This window comes from Mobula birostris, chromosome 4 (genome assembly GCF_030028105.1).
Source record: "Mobula birostris isolate sMobBir1 chromosome 4, sMobBir1.hap1, whole genome shotgun sequence".
NCBI lineage: Eukaryota > Metazoa > Chordata > Chondrichthyes > Myliobatiformes > Myliobatidae > Mobula > Mobula birostris.
In genome coordinates this window covers 51,221,307-51,248,933 of record NC_092373.1, presented here as the reverse complement: position 1 = coordinate 51,248,933, position 27,627 = coordinate 51,221,307, and the positions used below count along the sequence as shown (strand labels likewise).

The 27,627-nt window shown below is 41.5% G+C and overlaps 1 protein-coding gene across 1 annotated transcript in view; it reads left to right on the top strand.

The window, feature by feature from the left end:
- LOC140197022 (uncharacterized) overlaps nucleotides 1-27,627 on the top strand; it is a 389,174-nt gene that overhangs the window by 227,270 nt on the left and 134,277 nt on the right. The window contains exon 11 of the mRNA XM_072256957.1: nucleotides 13,424-13,543. Coding sequence (XP_072113058.1) covers nucleotides 13,424-13,543 — 120 coding nt within the window. The remainder of the gene's footprint in view (nucleotides 1-13,423; nucleotides 13,544-27,627) is intronic.

Below are 27,627 nucleotides of genomic sequence, written 5' to 3'. Positions count from 1 at the left end.
AAGACAGCGGCACGACTAATGTAGATGAACTGAACACACTGATGAGGGAGAGGGAGAAGCAGAGAGTCCGTCATCGTGCCCGACGCCGGCCCACTGGGCCTGAGTCAACATAGATAGCTAGATAGATTTGCATTACTTATTTATTTTTTTTATATATATACTTATTGTAATTTATAGTTTTATTACTATGTATTGCAATGTACTGCTGCTATAAAACAAAAAAATTCATGACATATGCTGGTGATATTAAACCTGATTCATTCTGACTTCTATTAGATATTTATTGTTATACATATTCACTATGTAACAGAATCAGAACATACAGCATCTCCCAAGACTATAATTAAGGCTGTTCGGTTTAGGTGTACATTTAGTGTCTGAAGTAAGAAAGAAATCATTGATGCTTTATTCTTTCTTAACATAAACATTCAGAATAATTAATCTGCAGTTTTAATAATCTAAAATTACAATAACTTTCAAAAATTGTGTTTCTGATGTTGTACAGAAGTAAAGCTGAGCACTGCAAGTATCATTTAGCAATTCAGAGTTATAATGAGGTGGTGGGCCTTGTGCATGTAGAATATAATATGAACAATTTGGTCTTCATTGCTTGCATTGTGATTTTCCAACCTACTCATGACACCTGTCATCACCCAGTTTCTGATGCCATTCCCGATCTCCCCTCCCCATCCGCCTATCACCCTACCCCACCTATTGCATGCCAAATCTTGCTCCACCCTCTCCCTCCATTTTTCCCCTATCTATGGCTATTTCCCCTCTATCTTTCAGTCCAGGTGAAGGGTCTCGACTCTCCCTCCATACTTTCTGCCTGACGAACTGAGTTCCCCTAGATTCCAGCATCTGCAGACTCCTGTGTCTCTACCCATGACACCTCCCACAAAGGCATTGTTCCTGTTGCTGAGTATTCTACATCCTGTTTGGCGTTCTTGCCAGCCTAGAAAACAGATCATGCCAATCTGTAAACCGGATTCTGGTTGATAATCCCATCCATCTTCCCTCTCAAACTCTAAGCAATCATTTACAGCCTCAAACTGGCCTTCTAGCTCAGATATGTTTCCATAATGATAACATTATAATTAAAACTGTATTACCATTTGCGTCTTTCTTCGCTAAGGTCATTTGGCACTGAAACATTCATCCATGCCTTTATCAACACTATACATGACTTTTCCTGTTTGGCATATTTTCCACCATCTGTAATCTTAAATTAATTTAGATGAGTCCCTGATGCCAATGTTCCAGGCCATGTGTACCTCTGTTCTCATTAACCGACATCACCTTTCCTTGTCCTCTGATTTTCAACCGATTGATTACGTTTAGGTCCACCCATATCCTCACAATTCCTGTTCTGTAAAGCCTTTGGCAGTCTAATTAATATTCCTCTGAGGTTCTTATTTCTCTGACCTTAGTATTTTGTGCATTACATTATTTTCACTTAAATTTGTACCTTTTGCAAACTCTTATTTACATTCAGTCAAACTACCATCTAGAGAAAAAAGATAAATTATGCTCCTACTACTCCCACTGGAATAAAAAAAAAATCCAAAGGCAAACTGGACTTACGCTTATCAGCATGTCGTTCTGCACCAAAGCTTATTTTGTACGTTACTAATTTGTTTATACTGGAGCAGCTGTGACCTCTTACAATTTAATGAGACCAAAATGCATCAAAAGTTTTCGACAGAAACATTGAAGAAATCCAGCAGCAAAATCAGCAGATAATGCATACAGCTAGAAATGTTGCAGGTTGAACTTGCCCATCACATTCTTAAGGAATAATCTTCAGTCTTGATATATTACATAATGAATATACAGGAGAATGTAACCATACCCAGTTTTTTTATGCAGGTTCTTGAATCAAAATACTTGTTCCATCCTCTGTCCAAAAACAACTGCAGCAATTCTCTGTTAAGGCCAATAGCCTATTTTGCACTGACTGCTGCATCCAGAGCTAGAATAATGTCCACTCATATATTCCCTGTTTGCTGCTTTGATAGTAAATGCTTAGCCCATAACTGTTGTTGCAGGATCTGAATCTGTGTGCTTAGAATGATGTGGTAAACCTTTCTCGTATCTGCAGACCATTGTCTGTGAAGTGCTTCAGTAGTGCTCCTGTTAACATATGTGCTTAATAAATAACAAAAACAACTGTCAATTATACAGATATTGTAATGTTGCAGGGAGTCCAATGGCTCTTCACACACAAGGCAGAGATTTATTGACTGGCCTTAATTGGTTCCTGAATTGAATGGCTCGCTAGACCATTTCAGAGAGCAGCCATGAATCAACCGGACTGAGTTAAGATGGCAGATTTCCCTCCATAGGTAGCTTTTGTGAACAAAATGAGGTTTTTGACAATTTATTAGTTTGAAGGTTATTGATATTGGCAGATTTATTTAATTAATTTAAACTCCCCTATTGCCTTTGTGGAATTCAAACTAGTGTTGTATTCTCAATGGTCCAGGCAAATGGCTACTCATCTAGTAACTAATGCACTATGTTAGCATTTGGAGTCTTTCAGGGTGGAAGCAGTGAAAAGAGGTCTGGAGATTTATTGTCATTCTTACCCATTAATTTTTCCAGTGGCTTTTTTAACTAATGCTCATTTTTCCAGATTTAGATTTTCTTTTTAGATTTGTTGTTCTCTACAGCTTCCAGGGGATTTTTTTTTCCCCTGAATACAGACCTTCTTAAATTTCTCAGATATTTTCATTTTCCAGCAATATAATTTCTGTCATATCATTCCGTAAGGGACTTGCATGAACCTTTGGTTAAATGTTTCATTTTTTTAGATATCTATAGAGGATTTTGCAGCCTGCATCCATGTTTCTCACTGGACTTAACTTTCCCTTTTGTTATCAATCACTTGGCCCTCTGCTAAATTCTTGAATTTTCCAGTCCTTTGGTTCATGTTCCTTTTAGTAGCATGATAAACCAGTTTTAGTGATCTAATACTGCCGTTTGCTTCTGTTGTTTGCCATGGTTGGACACTGTTTTCTATAGAGATATATGTAAACTTGGTGTAAATTCTGTATTCTCCAAATGTTCAATTTTGCTTACCTTTTATTACTTGCTTGAGAGTGACCAAGGATCTTGCCCGATTAGAGTGGATTCTAGAAATCTGCAGGTGAACTGAAAATCAGGAGTAAAGTCGAAAAAGGATTGGCTAGTGCCAGTGAAAGGTAAACTGAGAACTATTCAGTAATCAGCAGTGTTCTTCAAAACAAAATCAGCAGGCTAAAGGGACAGCTATCAAAAATCTTTTTAAGATCTGCAAAGTGGGTGAATATTTACAACTGCAGAGTTCAGAGTAAAGTTCAAATTAAATTTATTATGAAAGTATGTATATATTGCCATTTTCTTGGAGCCATTTACAGGAAAAAAAAGAAATACATTTGTTTTTTTTAAACCTATAAACGAAGAAACAAGACTGACAAACAATGTGTAAAAGAGGACAAACTGCACAAATAAAAATAATACTGATTACAAGAGTTGTAATGAATCATTGAAAATGAGTCTGTAGGTGAAAGTTCAAAGTAAATTTATTATCAATATACAATACATGTTAATTTATTAATTGAGATACAATGTGGTATATCCCTTTCAGCCGCCACCCAACAACCCCCACTTTAACCCTAGCCTAATTATGAGACAATTTACAATGACCATATTGACGTATATGTCTCCATATACTACGCTGAGATTAATTTTCTCATGGGCATTCACACTGGATGCAAAGAAACACAATAGATTCAATGAAAAACTGCACATGAAAAAGATGGACAAACAGCCAATGTGCAAAAGACAACAAACTGTGCAAGCACAAAAAATGATGATAATAAATAAGCAATAAGTATCTAGAACACAATTTATAGGGCCCTTAAGAGTGAGTTGATATTTTGTGTTGGGGTGAGTGAAATTATCCCATCTGATTCAAAAACCTTATGTTGATGGATAATAACTGTTCCTGACCCTGCTGGTGTGAGACCTGAGCTTCTAGACCTCCTTCCTGATGTTAGCACTGAGAAGAGAGCATGGCCAGAATGGTTGGTGTCCTTTATGATGGATGCTGCTTTCCTGCAACAGTGCTCCTTGTAGATATGCTCAGTGGTAGGGAGGGTTTTACCTGTGGTGGGCTGGGCTGTACCCACTACATTTTGTAGGTCTTTCTGTTCAAGGGCATTGGTGTTTCCATACCAGGCTGCGATGAGACCAGTCAGTAATGGCAGTTACATGCTAGATGCAAAGCAGATCCTCTGAAATGATAACACTGAGGAATTTAAAGTTGCTGGCACTGTCCTCCTCTAATTCCCTTCTGAAGACTGACTCATTAATCTCTGGTTTTCTCCTTCTGTAGTTAATAATCAACTCTTTGGTCTTGCTGGCATTGAGTAAGAGGTTATTGTTGTTGTGGCACCACTCAGCCAGATTTTCAATCTTCCTCCTATATGCTGATTCGTCACCTTCTGTGATTCGGCCAGCAACAGTGGTGTCATGAGCAAGCCTAACTAAGGCATTGGATCTATGCTTAGCCTCATAGTCATAAAGTTTTAAAGTGAGTAGAGTAGTGGGCTAAGCACACAGCCTTGTGGCGCACCTATGCTGAGATGTTGTTGCCAATCCAAACTGACTGGAACCTGTAAATTAGGAAATTGAGGATCCAATTGCTCAAGTAGGTATTGAGTCCTAGGTCTTGGAGCTTATCGATTAGTTTTGAGGGAATGATGGTGTTGAATGCAGAGCTGTATTCAATGAAAAGCATCCTGAAATATGCATCCTCACACTCCGGATGTTCCAGGGTTGAGTGACGAGCCAATGAAATGGTGTCTGCTGTTGACCTTTGGGACAATAGGCAAATTGGAGTAGATCCACATCACTCCTCTGGTAGCAGTTGATATGCTTCATCACCAACCTCTCAAAATGCTTCATCTCAGTGCATGTACGCACGACTGGATGATAATCACTGAGGCAGGTTACCACGTTCTCCTTGGGCACCGGTATAATTGAAGCCTGCTTGAAGCAAGTGGGTACTTCAGACTGCCGAAGCAAGAAATTAAGGATCTCAGTGAACCCTCCAGCTAATTGAAGAGAACAGGTCTTCAGTGCTTGGCCAGGTACCCTGTCTGGGCCAAATGCTTTCCATGGGTTCACCGTCCTGAAGGACGAGCTTGGTCCGAAATTGCCACTTCACATGTGAGATGGCTTTCTGGAATTCATATATGAACCTCTTGTATTTTACTTGGTCACCAGACCTGAATGCTACTGTTTCAGCCCTCAGAGGATTGTGGATCTCATGGTTCATTCAGGGCTTCTGGTTGGGGAAGACACTGAATGGACACACTTTCTATGACTGTCTTTATAAAATCCGTGACAACTGTGGCCAATTTATTCAGATTTTCTGATGAGTCCTTGAACTTGCTCCACTCCTGTAGCCGCTTCTCTGCCTCCTGCAACCATTTCTTTGTGCCCTTACATCTGGAACCTTGCTCTTCAGCCTCTTCCTGTGTGCAGATAGGAGGAGGACAGCCAGATGATCAGATTTCTCAAAAGTGTGGACTAGGGATTGAATAGTAGGCATTAGGGTCTTCCAAGTATGACTAGGTTCTGGAGTGGTTCCAGAAGACTGGAAAATTGCAAATGTCACTCCACTCTTCTTGAAGGGAGAGAGGCAGAAGAAAGGGAACTATAGGTCAGTTAGTCTGACCTCAGTGGTTGGGAAGATGCTAGAGTTGATTGTTAAGGATGTGGTTTTGGGGTAATTGGAAGGAAAATCTTGCCTGACAAATCTATTGGAATACTTGGAAGAAGTAATAAGTAGGATAGACAAAGGAGAATTGATTGATGCTGTGTACGTAGATTTTCAGAAGGCCTTTGACAAGGTGCCACACATGAGGCTGCTTAGCAAGCTGTGAGCCCATGGTATTAAGGAAAGATTCTAGCATGGATACAGCAGTGACTGATTGGCAGGAGGCAAAGAGTGGGAATAAAGGGAGCCTTTTCTGGTTGGCTGCCTTTGACTATTGGTGTTCCAGAGGGTTCCATGTTGGGACCGATTCTTTTTACATTACATGTCAATGATTTGGCTGATGGAATTGATGGCTTTGTTTCAAAGTTTGCAGATGATATGAAGATAGGTGGAGAGGCAAGTAGTTTTGAGGAAGTAGAGAGGCTACAGAAGGACATAGACAGACTAGGAGAATGGGCAAAGAAATGGCAGAAGAAATGGCAGATGAAATACAGTGTCGGGAAATATACGGTCATACACTTTCAGAGAAGAAATGAAAGGGTTGACTATTTTCTAAGTGGAGAGAAAATACAATAAATGGAGGCACAAAGGGACTTGGGGGTCCTTGTGCAAGATTCCCTAAGGGTTCATTTGCAGGTTGGCTGTTTGGTGAGGAAGGCAAATGTGATGTTAGCATTCATTTCAAGAGGACTAGAATATAAAAGCAAGGATGTAACATTGAGACTTTATAAAGCACTGGTGAGGCCTCACTTGGAGTATTATGAGCAGGTTTGGGCTCTGTATCTTAGAAAGGATGCGCTGAAACTGGGGAGGGTTCAAAGGAGGTTCACGAAAATGACTACAGAAGTAAATGGCTTGTCATATGAACAGCGTATGACAGCTGTGGTCCTGTATTCACTCAAGTTCAGAAGAATGAGGGGTGACCGCATTGAAACCTATTGAATGGTGAAAGTCCTTGATAAAATGGATGTGGAGAGGATGTTTCCTGTTTGAGAGATTTTTGGGTTTAGGTCATTTGCATTTAGCAAATGGCTTTGGCTACCAGTTCTCTGCATTTCATAATGTATTGTGGATTCATTTTGGGACAATGCATTCCTAAAAAGCTGTGGATCCCAGTCCAGACACTGCTGGCATCTGTTGGATGGGTGCGAATCAGAAGGTATGAAGTTTGTATGTAGTTTCAAAAGAAAGCATTGTCTATACTTTGTAAATATGGAATTGTCCTTTGTGTTTAGCAAATATCGAGTCACACATTGGGCCAGCAGACCTTTCCACCAAAAGTGTCTCCATATGATGCCTGCTGTACCTTGTTTTGTCGAATAAAGAAGCTGCTTTGTATCTACAAGTAATTCTCCAGCAATTGTATTCACGCAACAACATTTCCTATGGCGGGAGTATCCAAGACCAGTGGAAACAGCCTCAGAATACAGGGGTGTCATTTTATAACGGAGATGAGGAGGAATTTCTTTAGCCAGGGAGTGGTGAATCTGTGGAATTCTTTGCCACAGGCAGCTGCGGAGGCCAAGTCTTTATGTATACTTAAGGCAGAGGTTGATAGATTCTTGATTGGTCTGGGCGTAAAGGGATATGAGGAGAAGGCAAGAGTTGGGGCTGAGAGAAATGTTGGAACAGCCATGATGAAATGCTGGAGCAGACTCGATGGGCCAAATGGCCTAATTCTGCTCCCATATTTTTTCATCTATAGTCTTATTGGCTTATTGCATTGTCATTGGGCAGCTCCATTGTTGATAGATTTCTGTCCATTTGTAACTGGACAGTTCTTGAACCTTCCTTGTTTGCATTTTCTGATATTTCTTAATCTTTGTTACAGTGAATTTGGTAAATGATGACTGATGATTGACTTCCCTTGTAATACCAAAAGAATAAATGCGATTAGAAGCATGTACTGTTATTGCCAGTGTAATTTTTTTCACGGTCATGGAACTAATCAGCTCCCTGTTCCACACTCCCCTCTATCCCTACCAAAAGTAAGCAATCTGGGTATTGGAGGTGGAACTCTCATAAATCCCAATCAAAAGATCTTAAAACATAGTACTGGAGAAGAAGCAGTTTAGAATAATGGAAGTAACTGTGAAGTTACACTTGGGAAAGATGATTCACATGTTTTCGGAAGATGAATTGAATAGTAGTTATGTGTGAGAAGAACTTGATTCATGAAAGCACTCTGAACTATGGGATCTTCTGCATGAAAATGTGCAGTTGATTTTGTGTGCCTGAATCTCCTAATCTTTGATACCTCTGTTGTGCATACTGAAGCAGTTGGGGTGGGACTGTCCCATGTAAATTCTTGGGTGGAGTATGTTTCCATTTGACCTCCATTATCTTTATTCTGCCAGTCCCAAAATATATCTGTTATATTGAAAGTAAACCACTATCATGCTCTGGTGAGGAGGTGGCCAGCACAGCTGATATACCAATGAGGCATTTATTAACTGATCTTATCATTAACTATTTTCAGCATCCAGATGTTGTATTGGATTATGACTGCTCCTTCAATTTTCATTTCACACCTAAATCTCTTGGTATGTGAAAATCCATCTTGACTAGGTTTCTTGAATATTGCTTCACTCACAATACTTGAGAAGTGGGTGGCAAAGATTTACAACACATTGCATCAAGAGATTTTGCATCAGATCATTCCTAAACAGCTGACTCTTTGGGCAATTTGTGGGAGATGGGGGAACTCGTTTTGTTATCCCTCATTGCATAATTGGATTTGTTCCATACCCATCTCAGAGTCTTGCCCTTGGGAAGGAATCAGCTTTGTGCAGCATTTGACTTCTAGAGATCAGTACCATGTACATTTTACATTTTTGAATCGATCAGTGGCAAGCATGGCCACCTTTGTTAAAAATGATCCTAGATCGAATTCAGTTTTCAAATTTGAACCCATTAACTTGTAAAATAACATCATCCTGATATTTTTCTATATTTATGTTTCAAACTTGAACAATGAAATTTAGGCCATTTTAAAATGCATACTTTCCTTTTAAACTTAGTGTCATAAAGTTACCTCAGAGCTTTTTATTCCAGGAATCAAATTTGGAATGATGTGTATGTTATGAAGCTGCTTGTAATCAAAACACAAACCCTTTCGGACTAAAATGATTATAGATTAATTATATACATTACTTTGACAAGTCACAAACAATATCCTATCAATTTCTGGGTTTGTTTATTTTCTTCATTCTGTCGGTTTAGCATGTTAGTCACTATGAAATTCAATTTAAATCACGCTTCGGTGACCTGTAAATTTGAGTTGTGAATGGGAAGTCATTTTCATTTCGAGGCTGAAATGCATTTATTTACCATTTTATTGTGATACATTTTCATACCAAATTAAGTAAACAGAGCTGTTAGGAAAATGGTTCTTTAACTTTTAACAAGCAAGTAGAAGAGAGAATTTTGATTATTTCCTGAAAGGAATTCTCTTAAATTTTGCAACTCTGTTGTCCATAATGGTGACATTTCTTGTATGTTGATTTTGAGGTACTGTTTTATGTACATGCTAAGCAGCTTGAGGAAATACAAAGAGTCGTAGAACTGTACAGCACATGTCACTATTTCTTTGGTTTCATGATAAATGTTAGCAATACAACTCTAAAGGAAATGCAGGGGTTTTTTTTCCCCAGTGTTATTGTTGTATCAATAAAAAAAAATGTATGGAATTAAGAACAATTCAGTGAGGTAAAATATCAACTGCAGGCTGATGATTCTGCATTTGAGCTGTTTTAAGGATGACTACAACACTTGCTATATTTTTTATTGTGTTAATGCAAAAAAAAACACAATTCTATTGCAATCATCTGGTGGAAACCCATCACCTTGAATATAAACAATAAGCAGTTATCATTTTTTCCCCTTCTCTTATGGATCATTTTAGTGAAACTACATGACACAGTCTCCAGTACAAACATTCCTCACTTACCAATGGAGACTAAAACTGTTCGTACTAAATCAGGTGTGCAAATGCAGTAAGGCTTTCTGTTATATTTTAACACACTTGTAATAAAGGTCAGCGTATTATTGATTGGTACACTGAGAATGTGGTAGAACAAAGGGATCTGGGAATGTAGGCCCATAACTCATTGAAAGTGGTGTCACAGCTAGATAGGGCTGTAAATAAAGCTTTAGGCATGAGGGTCTTCATAAATCAATGTATTGTGTACAGGAGATGGGATGTTATGTTGAAGTTGTGTAAGATGTTGCTGAGGCCTAATTTGGAGTATTGTGTGTAGTTTTAGCCACCTACCTACAGGAAAGATGTAAATAAGGTTGAAACAGTACTGAGAAAATTTACAAGAATGTTGCCAGGCCTGGAGGACCTGAGCTATAAAGAAGGATTGAATAGGTTGGGACTGTATTCCTTAGAACGTGAAAGATTGAGAGGGGATTTGATGTAGGTATACAAATTATGAAGGGTATAAATAGGGTAAATGCAAGCAGGCTTTTCTCCTCTGAGGTTCAGTGGGACTACAACCAGAGATCATGGGTTAAGGGTGAAAGCTAAGAAGTTTAAGAAGAACATGAGGGGAAACTTCTCCACTCAGAGGGTCATGAGTGTGTGGAATGAGTTGCCACCTCAAGTGTGCATGTGAGCTCAATTTCAACGATGAAGCAAAGTTTGGATTGGTGCATCATTAGTAGGGATATGGAGGGCTATGGTCCCAGTGGAGGTCGATGGGAGTAGGCAGTTTAAATGCTTTCAGCATGGACTAGATGGGCAGAAGGGCCTCAGTGCTGTACTTCTCTATGACTCTATGGGGTACTGGCATGTTAAATTTCAGTACTGTATTTCATGAACCTGCACACCAAGGTCCCTGCACGGCGGCATTTATTAGATAGTTACTTAAAAATATTCTGTCTCGCTGTTCTTAGTGAGTGCCTAATCTCACATCTTCTCATGGTGTACTCCATCTGATATCACTGTGCCTGCTTGTTTCATCTGCCCATTACCTTTTCAGACTTCATGGATCCTTCTACCTGCTTACTTTCTAACTGAGAAAAATTGGATTCGTGACATGCTCTTTTCATCTACCTTTAAAATAAATTGTGTGTAGTTGAAGGTCCAGCACTCATTCCTGTGGCACATCTTCCAACATGTAGCATGTCATTTATTCCTATTCTTTTTTCTGTCATTCAACCAATACTCTTCCTGTGCTGTTATCCCTTGCCCTTGGACTTTATTTTATCTAACTTGCACCTTTCTCTGGTGTCTTGATATTCCTCTTTAATTAATTTCCCCCTCACGTAAACCTCTAATTCTGACATAGAATAGAAGATCTACCCCACTAACATATTCCTGGCATGTTCTCTCTGCATAAAAAATAGTTACCTCTCATGTTTCCTTTATACTCTGACCTTAAAAGTATGTCTTTTGGTAGTTGAGATCTCTCCCTTGAGAAAGCTTCTGACCCTTTATTCTATCTGTGCTTCTCATAATTTTAAAAACCTCTGTCAGGTCCACCCTTAGCCCCTGGCAATCAAAGGAGGACGGGCCAAGTTTGTCCAACCTTTACTTATAGCTCAAATCCAGGATGCATCCTAGTGAACCTCTTCCTCACCTTTTTGACAGTCTCCACATGGTTCCTTCCATGGAGCAGCCAGACGTGCATAAACTACTCCATGTGTGGTCCGACTGAAGTTTTACATGCTGTGGCTGCAGTATGAGTTATTTACTCTTATACTCTGCACCCTTGCCAATGAAGGCAGGCATTCCATATATTGCCTTTACGATTGTTTCCACTGAATAGCCACTTTCAGTGAACTATGGACCTGGACTCAAAGATCCCTCTTTTTCTTAAGTGCTAGTAAGGTTCTATAATAATCTGTATACTTTCTCCTTCCAGTTGACTTCCCAAGGTACAACACCTCAGGCTTGCCCAGATTAAGCTCCATCTACCCATTTCTGTAACTGATTTATATCACAAACATGACCAGTAATGTTCTAATCCTTGTGCGACACTACTAGTCATGGACCCCCAGCGAAGATAACAGCCTTCCACCCCTACTCTCTGTCTTTAAACAGAATATGTTTGGATTCCTTTCTATTTTTGCTGCCATTTTTTCCCTAATGTTTTATCATTTTCACTCCAAATTACTTATACTTATTATCTATTAACCCAGTAATTAAATATCATTAAATAATTCAATGACAGGACTAAAACAAGCTTAAGTATGTTTTCATTTTACAAAACAAAAGCTTGATGCAATATCTAGCCAGTACGTTGACATTTAAATTATTCTGTGTTTCTACAAAGATAATAGACTGACCCTAATTAAGCATGTCATGCAAAAGCAGTAGTAATCAGGGAATTAAACTTGGCTGCAGTGTTAATCAGCATTGATTATCAAACATGGTAGTTAGATTACACAAATTGTGTTTTTGGAAACAGCTTCAGTGAACAAGAGAAGATTTTTTTTTGCAGAATTTCATCATCGTCAAGGTAATGCTGTTATCTTTTCTGTTCCTTCAGACATAGTTATAGATTTGAGAATGTTATTACAATCCCATCCAGTTAATTATCATTTGGTGGCAAGCAATTAATTCTTATAAAATTGTATTTTATTGTTTTAGTAAGAGCAATTTGATGCTGTTTACAGCTAAACATTGATGGGCCATCTAGATAGGGACTTAAATTAATGAAAGCAAATTGGCTTCTGAGCCTCTCAGGCCTGTTCCACCATTTAATAAGATCATGGCAGGTCTGACAGCAATATTAACTGTGCATTCCTGTCTTCTCCAGCAACCAATAACCATCCAGACCCTTGCCCACATTCATCGTGTCAAATATTGCATTTAACATGATTCTTTGTATTTTCTTTGGGGAAAATGGCAGAAGCGTTTATCACCGATAGATCAAAAAGTGAACTAAAAGATCTAAAAGGAAAATAATAATACCAGTCAGTCTTGTGTCGTGCCAGGTTGTGAGACAATAGCAAGTCTTGCATTTAGATGATGTTAAAATTGAGATCAGTGATTGAAGGTAATTCTACATAATAGAGACTTCTGTATGTAAAGGTTATTATAGTTGACAACAAAGGAAAATCCAGCAAAACAGAATCATGGTGGGTAAGTACAACTGTAAAATTCTTGCAGGCTTGTCTCCTACAGTGCTGCACAAAGTGAACCGTGATCAAATATAATTGATTGATAATTTAGGGTTACAGGTCATTTTTCGTACTTTTATTCAATTATATTTTACCGTGTCTAACTTGATATTAGAAGTAACTCTGTAAATGTATTATATGACCCAAGCTCTTTCTAACCACCATCCTTCTAATTTTCTTCTCTCTTATTCTCTTCTCTAGCAGGTTAATGTCCTCTACTTACACTTTATCTACACCTCCTCTCTTCCTTTCAGTTTCTCTCCCTATTGCTCATCACTCACTTTGCTTACTTCTTTGTCAGTTCCTCAGCCCTCTTCACCTTCCTCTTTGTTCTCTTATTAGCTGTTTCTCTTGTAGCTCTGGGGCTTAAATTTGATACTGCTTTACATTGCACATAAATTGATTGGTTTTATGGCCTCAGTAAACAACAGAGACAAAGGCACAAGTAACTTGAATCATTAATTTGCTACATTGGAAGTTGAATTAATCATATGAAATCCATAATTTTTATTTTTTCTCTTATAGGTGTTGGGCTGTATTGAATATTGTTCCCCAGACATCTACACGCAAAATTCTATATGACCAACATCTAAACATCAGTATACCTGGCTACATAATTGTTTACTCTAATATATCTTTGGAAGCGTGAGTAATCCACAATCATTCATGAGAGTATATTGTTAACCACAACAGCAGCTTTTTATTTTCTGTAACATATACATTAAACATATATATTAACAAATTTCACAACGTATGATAGTGATATTAACCCTAGTTCAAATTCTGGTTCAGTAAAGCAATTTTACATGATTGCTACAAGTATTAAAAGTTAAAGTTTGTTGCATGCCATTTTTTCCCATAAGTTGCGTGACACATTTTCTCGTATTTTTCCCCCATATGAATTGTTTTGAAGTTATTCATTCATGGAATGTGGAGGTAATTAGCAAAAGTGTCCTTTCTTAGTTGCTCCTGAATGAGAGGTGGTTAAGAGTTGACCACATTGGTTAGTTTGGAGTGGCTGGATGGGTAGGGATGGCTGATCCCTGATATACATCTGTGAACCAAATGGATTATTTTACAAGCTGGTGGCTTCATGTTTAGTAATGCTGAGATGAGAATTTTAAAAGCATTTCTGATTTATTTAATTATTTAAATATAAATTCATCAGCTGCTGGTGTGGGAATGTACACTTGTGTCTCTGGATCTGTCCAGAACTCTGACTGCTGATCCAGCAACAAGTGCAGATGTATTTGTGTTTTAATATGAAACATATATTTTGAAATACTCAATATAATTTAAATAGAGATAAAGCAAAGCACGTTGCTTATTTCACATTCGAGTGTATGTATCTTTCTGTTAAAAAGATAATTAAGCTTGAAATATTTGTGTAATTGAATTGGACGTAGAGAAGTTAAAATAGTCCTCATGGATTTTTCCTTTTGTGACTTTGCTGAAAAGCACAACTTTATTTCCATCTCTCATTGTTAGCCTTTTTTTTTCAAATTCCAGTCTGGATGAGCCAATAATTCCAAAAATTATACATTGGTAAAGCTGACTTCAGTCCTTGCCACAAACTTTTTTTTTTCCTAGCCATTGACAAGACTGAACCAGACTGTTTTCAGTTGCTGAGTCCCACTTCACTGAGTTGACCTTTTGATTTCATATTCTTTTCATCACAAGCATTACCTGCTCGTTTCTCTGTAACAGCATCAGTTTCTGCTGCTATTTCAATTCATCTGCTAGAAAAACCCTGAACTATGTTCATTCTGACATACAGATAGACGTACAGATGGTGGTTTACTTTATATTAGACTTAATCTGTCCATATCCGAACATCCAGGATACAGAGTGCACTGCCTTCTCCACTGTCAGAAAAATCTGAACAATCCTATGTAGTTCCATGGGGCATTCTATCAAAACAACGATGCTATGTAAATGATAGTTGATGTTGATGGATACCAAGATGCATTCAGTATATTAAGGTTGCACTAAATACAACAGTTAGTTTACTTATTAAATGAAATCAGGCTGTTTGAAGGGATGTAAATATTTCAAAAAGTGCTATATGTATGATCCATGCAGCCCAAAGATCTCTTAGTATTCTGTTGGCCTAAGATTCAGGAATTGTAGCAAAACATTGTATATAATCCAAAGCCACAGCCATTCATCCCAGCGCACTGACCAAAAGAGTTGAGGGAGGCTTTGAAAACTCTACGCATAGTTTGCATGATCAACCATCTCCAGAAGGTGAGATGCACATTTACAACCCAGACTTTAGGCTGCAATTATTTGAGCTATAAAGGTTCATAAGTGTAGTGCTCTGATGCATGAGTGGAGGTGGGGTACCATTTTAGTAGGTGATTCAGGAAGTGATGTAGCAGATACTCTGTGGAAGGGAAAGTGTTTGGTGTAATTAAGAGAACTGGAAAAATATGGACATATTGTTCGTCCTTGCAGGTCTTGTCAGGTCATTTAAAATATTGCATAAATTAAAATTGGGGTACTGATGTTAGAGTTGACCTAATGTACCAACTGTTTTGGGTATGGGAAATATGGTTTTTAACCATCTTCATCCCATTCCTCCTACCTCATTCCATTAAAAAGCATCAGGGAGCTTGGGAGAAGGCATTTCAACTGGGAGTGCTCAGTTTCATAAAGGACCATGGAGCAATCTGGCAACAGTGAATATAACCTCTCTTTAAGAACAAGTAAGTATCCCTCAGGATGCCTGCTGGAAATCCCAACTAAAAGTTGGCAAGCTTCCTGCTGCTGATGCAATCTATTTGGCTGCCCACCATTCAAACACAACTGCAGCTTGGAAATTAAAATAGCCTGCATCTCAAACTGTATTTTTAGCACTCACTTTGCCTTTTCATATCCACTCAGTGAAAATGTCATAAGGTTGCAGTAAAGGCTGCGTTTTGAACATGTATTGTTCGAACTCTTTTGTTGGAGCTTTATTTTGTGTCCGATTGTGATTGTGTGATCTGGTACAACTTGTTCCTGACATCATTTATAATAGTAGGATTATGTTACCTTTCCAGGACTGTAATTGTTCATATTAATTGGCATAAAATTGCAATATCATCCAGAATTAGAAAATCAAATAGTAAAGGTGAAAGATAATTAAACTCTGACCTAGTCAGATACTCAGGTCGATTGAATTTCCCTTATTATGGAGTATGTTTAAAAGGCAATTGTAGATATGTATCATATTTTTAAACTAGACGGTATAATCTAGCTTCTAAGCTTTCAGTGTTTGACTACAAATGGCATGTGCAATTAGGATTTATTTTATATTTCTTAACTTTTGTAAATGTATGGCATTACAGAGTATCCATCAGTCTAATGTATTTACTGCTTAATCACCATGATTACCGTTTGTTTTATTTGGTATAAAAGGTTCTCTTGTAAATTTGGGCCTGTTAATAGATGTGTGACTAGAATTCTACTTGAGTTTCATGCTTTGAAGAGTCAATGCTCATTTTTCAAACACAGAGCTGCAGTGCCATCTGCAGAATGTTTCAGAAATGGACTCTAAATAGGCAATGATATCATCAGTACATATAATTTATCCATTGTGGTAAATGTAATTTTGCTTTATGGTTGGGGGTTGCTTTAATATTAAGGCATTTTGAAAAATGGAAAATGTAGTATTGCATATGCCTTCTTTCAAGTACCGAAGTATTGACAGATGTGATAAACGTACTTCCCTGAAGCACCTAACCTGCATAAGATAACTAATACTGTGCAGTACAAAAACTACTCTAAACACTACAGTAATGTCAAGAATAGATACCTCCTGTAAGAGTCTGCATTGTGGGAATAAAACTTATGGCCTGTGGCTTAAAGTAACCATGGCATTTCCATGCTCTTTCACCGTATGAGTCTCCAAAAACAGAAGCCCAAGTCTATTGATCCAGTAAAATTCCAGTAACATGCTATCCAATTATTCTGAAATTGCGACGGCTCAGCATCTGGTTCACCAGATGATGGTTTCTGTAATCCCTTTAAATTTAAATTTAACCAGACCCTGTTTCCTGTGCTCACTTTAATTTCAGTGGGCTCCATTTCCTGTAATCCCTTTAAACTCGCCAGTGCCCTGTTTCCCACACTTCTTTAAACATAGTGGAGCCCCTTTTCCTTTCAACTCAGTATGGCCCATTTCCCATAATCTGAAAAGTCTACCTCTTCATCACCACCTAAGTCCTAAGCATGCTGGATCAGTACAGTTTAACTGTACAATAGCATATGTAAAACATCAGGAAATTAAGTAAATCTGGCAAAATAAAGAAATATTTAGGATTTACCTTTAACTGATGAATATGTTCTCCAAAACCAATAAAGTTACAGAAGAAACGGGGAACTTTGAAGATCTAAAGTCAATGATCTGTGAGCAAGTGGAAGATAAATATTAGTGGAAGTGATCAATAACAGTACACTCACAAACTTATTTGTTTATCCTGGTGTAACTTATGTCAAGTTTAATGATCTGGTTCAAAATGCGAGGATAATTTCAATCTGAAAGCAACTTAAAGCTAGAAATTCAGTACTCACAATTAAAATGGCGGAGGAAGCAATCAGCAGTGTCGTTGTGAATTTGTGAGACATTGTACTGTTGCACCTTTTCTGGAGCAAACATTGACAGGCAGATTCACTAACCTGCATGTTGATGTGGAGCTTTCAGGCATGATAGTGCTTGCATTTCCCAAAGCATGTTGGATTGCTGTTGAAATGGAGGTGGTAGTATTAGTGCAAGGTTCCATGATGCTGTGTGCTGTAGAAGCAGTAATTGCATCACCTTCTTTAGGATGTGGTCATGCAGGTGAAGGGAATGCCCTCAGTAGTCAAATAGGAGATCACTTGAACCTGAAAGGCCTCCCATCATTAGCCAAGCAAACAGTCACAGCAGCACACCTGAGCTGTGGACCAGGAAGGTACACATGATAAGCAGCATTTGCACAGCAAATGGCAGTCAAGTGGCAGACTGCAATAATTTAAAAACCACCATGACAGTGAATGGTCTTGTATTAAAAATGGGCATTGACATAGCTGTGAATAGCTGAGTAATGGGATGTGATACAAATCAGCAGGAGTTCGGCATGGAGCCATCAATCCACAAGAGCATCATGTTGGGAGTCTACTTGGGTACTGAGTTAAAGTCATTGAGGAATATTGTGCACAGTTCTTTGTGATGGAAAACACAAAATTACCAATGACTGTAACTAATTAAACATTGTAATGTGCTTTACTATAAAGATTGATTACAGGTACTCTAACTGGATCCAAATCTGCAACTTTAGGTCTATACAATTGTGAGACAAATTGTTAACTCATTAAGCAGACTTTAATGAACTTTGCAGTGACACCACTGGGCACAAAGCCTATATCTGTATTCGTCATAAACCCAAGTATAGCCTATTCCTAGGCTTGACCTATGGGCTGTTTCAGGTCATACAAAATGGTGGTAACCCTATCGGGAAGCCACACACAGTGGTGCAGTTACAGTGATGCTAGAAAGCTTGTGAACACCATTGAATTTTCTCTATATCTGCATAAATATGACGTAAGATGTGATCAGATCTTCATGCAAGTCCTAAAACCAGATATAGAGAACCCAATTAAATAAACAACACAAAAAACATCATATTTGTTCATATTTATTGAGAAAAATGATCCAATAGTACATGTACTTTTTGGGAAAAGTATGTGAACCTCTGCTTTCAGTAACTGGTGTGACCCTCTTGTACACCAATAACTTCAACCAAACATTCCGGTAATTGTAAAGGATAAACGAAAGAATATTATTATTTAAATGGTAAAAAATTGCAGCATGCTGCTCTGCAGAGGGACTTGGGAGTGCTTGTGAATGAATCACAAAAGGTTGGTTTGCAGGTGCAGCAGGCTATCGAGAAGGCTAATGGAATGTTGACTTTCATTGTTAGAGGGATTGAATTTAAGAGCACGGACGTTATGCTGCAACTGTATAGGGTACTGGTGAGGTTGCACCTGGAGTATTGCATGCAGTTCTGGTCTCCTTACTTGAGGAAGGATATACTGGCTTTGGAGGCAGTGCAGAGGAAGTTCAACAGGTTGATTCCAGAGATGAAGGGGATTGACTATGAGGAGAGATTGAGTTGCCTAGAACTGTACTCACTGGAATTCAGAAGAATAAGAGGAAATCTTGTAGAAATATATAAAATTATGAAAGGGATAGATAAGATAGAGGGAGGAAAGTTGTTTCCACTGGTAGGTTGAGACTAGAACTAAGAGACATACCCTCAAGATTCAGGGGAGTAGATTCAGGATGGACATGAGGAGGAACTGCTTTTCCCAGAGAGTGGTGAAGCTGTGGAATTCTTTGTCCAATGAAGCAATGGAGGCTACTTCAGTAAATATATTTAAGATAAGGTTAGATACGTTTTTGCATAGTAGGGGAATTAAGGATTATGGGGAAAAGGCAGGTAGGTGGAGATGAGTCCATGGTCAGATCAGCCATGATCTTATTGAATGCAGAGCAGGCTTGACAGGCTTTGATGGCCTACTCCTGCTCCTATTTCTTATGTTCTTGTGTAACTGTTGATCAGGCCTGCACATTGGCTTGGAATTTTGGAATTATTGTAGAAATACTTGGTTCAGAATTAACGTTGTATGGATAAATTATAGATGTGGGAATGTTTAAGTGGATTACATCATTTTTGCTTGGAATGCCAAAGTGGGCAGAACCAACAAAAGTTGGAAAAAGCAACACGCACAAGACACTGGAGGAACTCAGCAGGTCGGGCAGCATCCGTGGAAATGAACAGTCGACGTTTTGGGCCGAGACCCTTTGTCAGGACTGAAGAAGGAGGGGGCAGGGGTCCTATAAAGAAGGTGGGGGATGTGTGGGAAGGAGAAGGCAGGTAGTTGCCAGGTAAAAACCAGTAAGGGGTAGGGGAGGGGAAGCAGGGAGGCGATAAGCAGGAAAGGTGAAGAAGGAATAGGGGAAAGCACAGTGGGTAGTAGAAGGAGGCGGAACCATGAGGGAGGTGATAGGCAGCTGGGGGAGGGGGCAGAGTGAAACTGGGATGGGGGAAGGGAGGGGGAGGGAATTACCGGAAGTTGTTCATGCGCAGGGGCTGGAGACTACCCATGCGGTGTGAGGTGTTGCTCCTCCAACCTGAGTTTAGCCTCATCATGGCAGTAGAGGAGGCCATGTACGGACATATCCGAATGGGAATGTGAAGCAGAGTTGAAGTGGGTGGCAACTGGGAGATCCTGTCTGTTGTGGCGGATGGAGTGGAGGTGCTTGACGAAGCGGTCCCCCAATCTGCGTGGGGTTTCTCCGATGTAGAGGAGGCCGCACCAGGAGCACCGGATGCAATAGATGACCCCAACAGACTCACAAGTGAAGTGTTGCCTCACTTGGAAGTGCTGTTTGGGGCCCTGAACAGTGGCAAGAGAGGAGGTGTAGGGACAGGTGTAGCACTTACGCTTGCAGGGATAAGTACCGGGTGGGAGATCCGTGGGGAGGGGCGTGTGGACCAAGGAGTCGTTGAGGGAACGATCCCTGCGGAAAGCGGAGAGGGGTTGGGAGGGAAAGATGTGCTTAGTGGTGGGGTCCTGTTGAAGGTGGCGGATATGGCGGAGGATAATGTGCTGGATCCAGAGGCTGGCGGGGTGGTAGGTGAGGACAAGGGGAACTCGAATACAAGTTTCCTCATGATCCCAAGGTTACTTCAGCATTACTTCAGTGACATCTCCCAAACAGGGACTTGTGCTGACTCTCTCTTTTTATTCCCAAAGCCAGGTTGATTTGAAACAATCTCGGCCAGCTTATGTCAGTTACTGAACTCAGGTTACCTCTATCGACACACGCTCATAAATTTGTAGTTTTTTTCTGGCCGACAGTATTAAGAAACAGGGAAATTTAGTGTACTAGACCAAGGGTTCTGCAAACCATAAGCACAGGTACATAAGGTGACAGAGAAGACGTATGGGATACCAGTTTTCATTACCAGGGAATAGAATATAGGAGCAAGGAGCAATGTTGCAAATTAAATCACAGCTGATGACTGTGTGGATTTCTGTTTGCCATATAATAGGAAGCACATAATTGCATTGGAGAGAGAGACTGAGCAATTCATCAGGATGTTGAGATGGGGGAGGGTTATCTAATTGAAATATCTGAATTGAGTTCCATAGATAAATTAGCTAACTGGAAATGTTTTCCCCATTAGAGTTGACAAAATCTAGAGAACATATGATAAGCCGGAAAGAGGTGTGGACAGATCAAGTAAGAGTTGTTTTTCACTGAGATAGTGAAGCACCTCAGCCGGCCCCTTCCCCAACATCACATCCGCCCCTTCTCCGACGTCACATCCGGCCCCTTCTCCGACGTCACATCCGGCCCCTTCTCCGACGTCACATCCGGCCCCTTCTCCGACGTCACAGCCGGCCCCTTCTCCGGCGTCACATCCGCCCCTTCTCCGACGTCACATCCGGCCCCTTCTCCGACGTCACATCCGGCCCCTTCTCCGGCGTCACATCCGGCCCCTTCTCCGGCGTCACAGCCGGCCCCTTCTCCGGCGTCACAGCCGGCCCCTTCTCCGACGTCACAGCCGGCCCCTTCTCCGACGTCACAGCCGGCCCCTTCTCCGACGTCACAGCCGGCCCCTTCTCCGACGTCACAGCCGGCCCCTTCCCCGACGTCACATCCGCCCCTTCCCCGACGTCACATCCGGCCCCTTCTCCGACGTCACATCCGGCCCCTTCTCCGACGTCACAACCGGCCCCTTCTCCGGCGTCACATCCGGCCCCTTCTCCGACGTCACATCCGGCCCCTTCTCCGGCGTCACAGCCGGCCCCTTCTCCGACGTCACAGCCGGCCCCTTCTCCGACGTCACATCCGGCCCCTTCTCCGACGTCACATCCGGCCCCTTCTCCGACGTCACATCCGGCCCCTTCTCCGACGTCACATCCGGCCCCTTCTCCGACGTCACATCCGGCCCCTTCTCCGACGTCACAGCCGGCCCCTTCTCCGACGTCACAGCCGGCCCCTTCTCCAGTATCACATCCGGCCCCTTCTCCAGTATCACATCCGGCCCCTTCTGCGACGTCACATCCGGCCCCTTCTCCGACGTCACATCCGGCCCCTTCTACGACGTCACATCCGGCCCCTTCTCCGACGTCACATCCGGCCCCTTCTCCGGCGTCACATCCGGCCCCTTCTCCGGCGTCACATCCGGCCCCTTCTCCGGCGTCACAGCCGGCCCCTTCCCCGGCGTCACAGCCGGCCCCTTCCCCGGCGTCACAGCCGGCCCCTTCCCCGACCTCACATCCGCCCCTTCCCCGGCGTCACATCCGGCCCCTTCTCCGGCGTCACAGCCGGCCCCTTCTCCGGCGTCACAGCCGGCCCCTTCTCCGGCGTCACAGCCGGCCCCTTCTCCGGCGTCACAGCCGGCCCCTTCTCCGGCGTCACAGCCGGCCCCTTCTCCGGCGTCACATCCGGCCCCTTCTCCGGCGTCACATCCGGCCCCTTCTCCGGCGTCACAGCCGGCCCCTTCTCCGGCGTCACAGCCGGCCCCTTCTCCGGCGTCACATCCGGCCCCTTCTCCGGCGTCACATCCGGCCCCTTCTCCGGCGTCACATCCGGCCCCCTCTCCGGCGTCACATGCGGCCCCCTCTCCGGCGTCACATGCGGCCCCTTCTCCGGCGTCACATGCGGCCCCTTCTCCGGCGTCACAGCCGGCCCCTTCTCCGGCGTCACATCCGGCCCCTTCTCCGGCGTCACATCCGGCCCCTTCTCCGGCGTCACATCCGGCCCCCTCTCCGGCGTCACATGCGGCCCCCTCTCCGGCGTCACATGCGGCCCCTTCTCCGACGTCACATGCGGCCCCTTCTCCGACGTCACATCCGGCCCCTTCTCCGACGTCACAGCCGGCCCCTTCTCCGACGTCACATCCGGACCCTTCTCCGACACCATGGCTGCCACTACAACACCTCGGTCGGCTCCACTGCTGACACCAGTCCAGCTACTCTAATCAATGAGCAGCTCTAATCAATGAGCAGCTCTAATCAATGAGCAGCTCTAATCAATGAGCAGCTCTAATCAATGAGCAGCTCTAATCAATGAGCAGCTCTTATCAATGAGCAGCTCTAATCAATGAGCAGCTCTAATCAATGAGCAGCTCTAATCAATGAACAGCTCTAATCAATGAGCAGCTCTATCAATGAGTAGCTCTAATCAATGAACAGCTCTAATCAATGAGCAGCTCTAATCAATGAGCAGCTCTAATCAATGAGCAGCTCGCTGATGGAGTTGCCCTGTCATACCCGAAGCCCTTGGAGTAGATGACTTGGCAGGAAAATGGATTTGTGTCAGGCAAAAGAGGCCTCATGACCTTAGTAGAAAATTCTTAAAATGACATATTATAGGGCATTTCTAGGCAAATTGTGATCATAATTTTGAAAGGTGACATTGCTAATTATTGTTAAAGCATTAAACTATCAACCTATTGAGAAAACTCAGTTGCATGGACTGATCTCAATTGGTCAATAGTTTAACGTTTTAACAATAATCAACAATGTCATCCTTTCAAAGTATGAGCAATTGGAGATTGTTTACTGTATTGCTGGGTTAAAATTCTAAATTTACTTGTGATATCTCAAGTGAGAATCAAAATGTAGGAAATAACTAAACCTGCATCAGTCTGAACAGTTTACAGTTAACTTTGCAGCCTTTTTCTATTACCTGATACGTTCTGCCCTGTAGGAAAGCTGCATTTCTGTTAAGGGTGAGAATTGCTGATTTAAAATATCCCCACGTAGATCTGCCTCAGACATAACAGTGCAGCAACTGGTTTGTCTCAGGGTCTCCTCAGTAGCTAAAGGTGAGCAAACACAACACCTTCAAGATGACTGCAAATTTATCTTTGTCATTCCTCTAATACAAGGTCAAAAATGGGGATGTTTATTGATATTTGCAGATTGTCAATTCCATTTATAAGATAATGAAGCAGTTTGTACCTGTATGTGGTAAGATTTAGATAACACTCAAACAAGGACTCCTCTACCAGGCCGTAAGCATCTCCATCAAGATTTCTCTCTGCCTCTCTCCTTGACATTCAATATTATTAAAATCAACAACTTGGAGCTCACAGTTGATCATATTATATTTATCTGCCTGGGTCCATTATTATGATTAAATTGATCAGATCAGAGGCAGGGCTTTCTACTGCAAAGGGCTTCTGATTTACCAAAGCCTTTCATAATTTAAGGAATTAATTTAAATAATGGGGGAGGAAAGGTGCACGTACATATAAGGACAGGGGTAGAGACCAAGCCAGATTTTTACCTTAGCGACAGGAAGAGAACCGGCCAAATGGAAGCTGAATAGCCAAGTACAAGAGAATGAAAGCCAACCAACTTCGGTGAGCAGGCAGTCAGATATGAATACTGTGTAATAATGAGGCAGTACTATGGCAACTTAGTGACAGAGAGAAATATAAGCAAAGTCAAAGTGAGTCGAGAAGGTGGAACTATTATTGGAGTGAATAACCTGCAGAGCACAAGTGACAACACACACCAAGTGCTGAAGGAACTCAGCAGGTCAGGCAGCATCTTTGGAAATGAACAAACGGTCAATATTTCCGGCTGAGACCCTTCATTAGGACGGGAAAGGAAGGGTGAAGATGCCACAATAGAACAGTGGGGGGAAGGGGGACTAGCTAGAAGTTGATAGGTGAAACCAGGTAGGTGGGAAAGTTAAAGGGGTAGAGAAGAAGGAATCTGATAGGAGAGGAAAGTGGACCTTAGGAGAAAGGAAAGAAGGAATTTCCCGGTGGCAAACCATTTTAATTCCTATCCCCTTTCCCATGTTGGTCCATGGCCTCCTCTTTTGCCATGATGAGGCTACTCTCAGGGTGGAGGGGCAAAACCTCATATTCCATCTAGGTAGCCTCCAACCTGATGGCATGAACATCAATTTCTCCTTCCAGTAAACTTTTTTCCCTCTCCCTTCCCTCTTCAAGTATTCCCCACTCTTGTCTCTTACAGTACCTCTTCTACTCACGTGCTTATCACCTCCCACTGGTGCCCCTCCTCCTTCCCTTTCTCCCATGGTCCACTCTCCTCTCCAATCAGATTCCTTCTGAATCATAGAAACATACATCAGAGAAACAGGCCCTTTGACCCATCTGGTCCATGCTGAATCATTTAAACTGCCTACTCCTATCACTCTGCACTGGGACCATAGCCCTCCATACCCCCACCATCTATGTACCTATCCAAATTTTTCTTAAACTTTGAAATTGATCTCACATGCACCACTTCTACTGGCAGCTTGTTCCACGCTCTCACACCCCTCTGAATGAAGAAACTTCCCCTCATGTTTCCCATAAACTTTTCACCTTTCACCCTTAACTCATGATCCCACCCAGCCTCAGTGGAAAAAGCCTGCTTGGATTTACTCTAACTATAACCCTCATACCTTTATCAATTCTCCCCTCAATCTTCTACATTCCAAGAAATAAAGTCCTAACATATTCAATCTTTCCTTATAACTCAGGTCCTCCAGTCCCAGCAACATTCTTGTAAATTTTCTCTGTTCTCTTTCAACTTTATATACATCGTTCCTGTAAGAGAGTGACCAAAACTGCACTCAATACTCCAAATTAGGCCTCACCAATGTTTTATACAACTTCAACATAACATCCCATCTGCTGTACTCAAAAATTTGATTTATGAAGGCCAATGTGCCAAAGTTTTCTTTACAACCCTATCTACCTGTGACATCATTTTTAATGAATTATAGAATTATATTCCAAGATCCCCTTGTCCTACAGCATTTCTCAGAGCCCTTCCATTTACTGTAAAAGACCTACCCTGGTTGGTCCTACTGAAGTGCAACACCTCACACTTGTCTGCATTAAAATCCAGCTGCCATTTTTCAGCCCATTTTTCCAGCTGGTCCAGATCCCACTGCAAGCTACGATCATCTTCCTTGCTGTTCGCTACACCCCCAATCTTGGTGACATCTGCAAATTTGCTGATCCAGTTAACTAGGTTATCATCTAGATCATTGATATAGATCAAACAACAACAGACTCAGCACCAATCCCTGTGGCACACCACTAGTCACAGGCCTCCAGTCAGAGAAACAGCCATCTTCTCCCACAAATCCAATGTCCAGTCCCGTTTACTAGCTCATATTGTGTGCTGAGCAACTGAATCTTCTTGACCTCCCATGTGGGACCTTGTCTAATGCCTTCCTAAAGTCCATGTAGACAACATACACTGTCTTGCCTTTATCAACTTTTCTGGTAACTTCCTTGAAAAACTCGGTAAGATTGGTTAGACACAGTGTACCACGCACTAAGCCATACTGACTATCCTTAATCAGTCCCCATCTACAAATGTTTGTATCCAAATACTTATATATCAGACCCTTAGAATACCTTCTAATTACTTTCCCACTACTGATGTCAGGCTTACTGGCCTATAATTTGCTGATCTATTTTAGAGCCTTATTTAAGCAGCAGAACAATGTTTCCTATCCTCCAATTCTCTGGTACCTCACTTATTGCTAATGAAAATTTACCTATCTCTGCTAGGACCCCAGTTGTTTCTGCCCTTGCCCCTCACGGGATCCAAGGGAGCACCTTGCCATGCCCTGAGGACTTATCCACCCTGACCTGGGCCAGCTGCTGGTGTAGTGGCGTCAGCATTGGACTTCAATGCAGATGGTCATGAGTTTAAATCCGACAGGTGTCAGCCCGGGGAACAGCAGTATTTGTGTGGAAGGAAGGCCTGGCAATCGACTTCCGTAATTTCGCATTAAAACTCTATGGACATCGACACTATCCATAGGGTAACCATGAGTCGCTAATGACTCAACAGCACTCAAGAACAACAGGAAGAATAATTTGTCTCAAGACAGCAAAAACCTCTGCCTCTGTAATCTGTATTGAGTCCATGAAGTTGATGCTGCTTTACCTCACTTCTTTAGATTCTGTGTCCGTCTCCTGAGTAAACCCAGATGCAAAGAGTTCATTTAAGATCTCCCCCATCTCATGTATATTACCATTCTGATCTTGCAGAGGATGAATTTTGTCTCTAGAAACCATATTCCTCTTAACGTATCTGTAGAATCCCTTAGAATTTTTCTCCTCCTTGTCTGCTAAGCAACCAACCTCATGCCTTCTTTTCGCCCTCCTGATTTCTTTCTTAAGTGTTCTCTTGCATTTCTTATACTCCATAAGCACCTCATTTGTTTTTCCTATACCTGCTTTGCACCTCCATTTTTCCTTAACAAGACCTCAATATCTCTTGAAAGCCAAAATTCCCTACATCTGTTATCCTTACCTTTTATTCTGACAGGCACATACAGGCTTTGTACTCTCAAATGTTCACTTTTGAAGTCCTCTCACTTACCAAGTGCACCTTTGCCTGTCTCATTCCACCCCTGTCAGATCCTTTCTGATACCATCAAAATTGCCCTTTCTCCAACTTAGAAATTCAATCTTGAGACCATACCTATCTAGTTGACATATTTACAGTACTTTGAAACTAATGGAATTATGATCTCCAGTCCTTTATCTTTCCTACCCACATGGCTTCAGCTATCACTTTCTCAATAGTCCTCTTTCCCTCCCTCCACCTTTTTATTCTAGTGTCTTCCCCTTTCCTATCTAGTCCTGAAGAAGGGTGGCGGCCCAAAATGTCAACTGTTTATTCATTTCCATAGATGC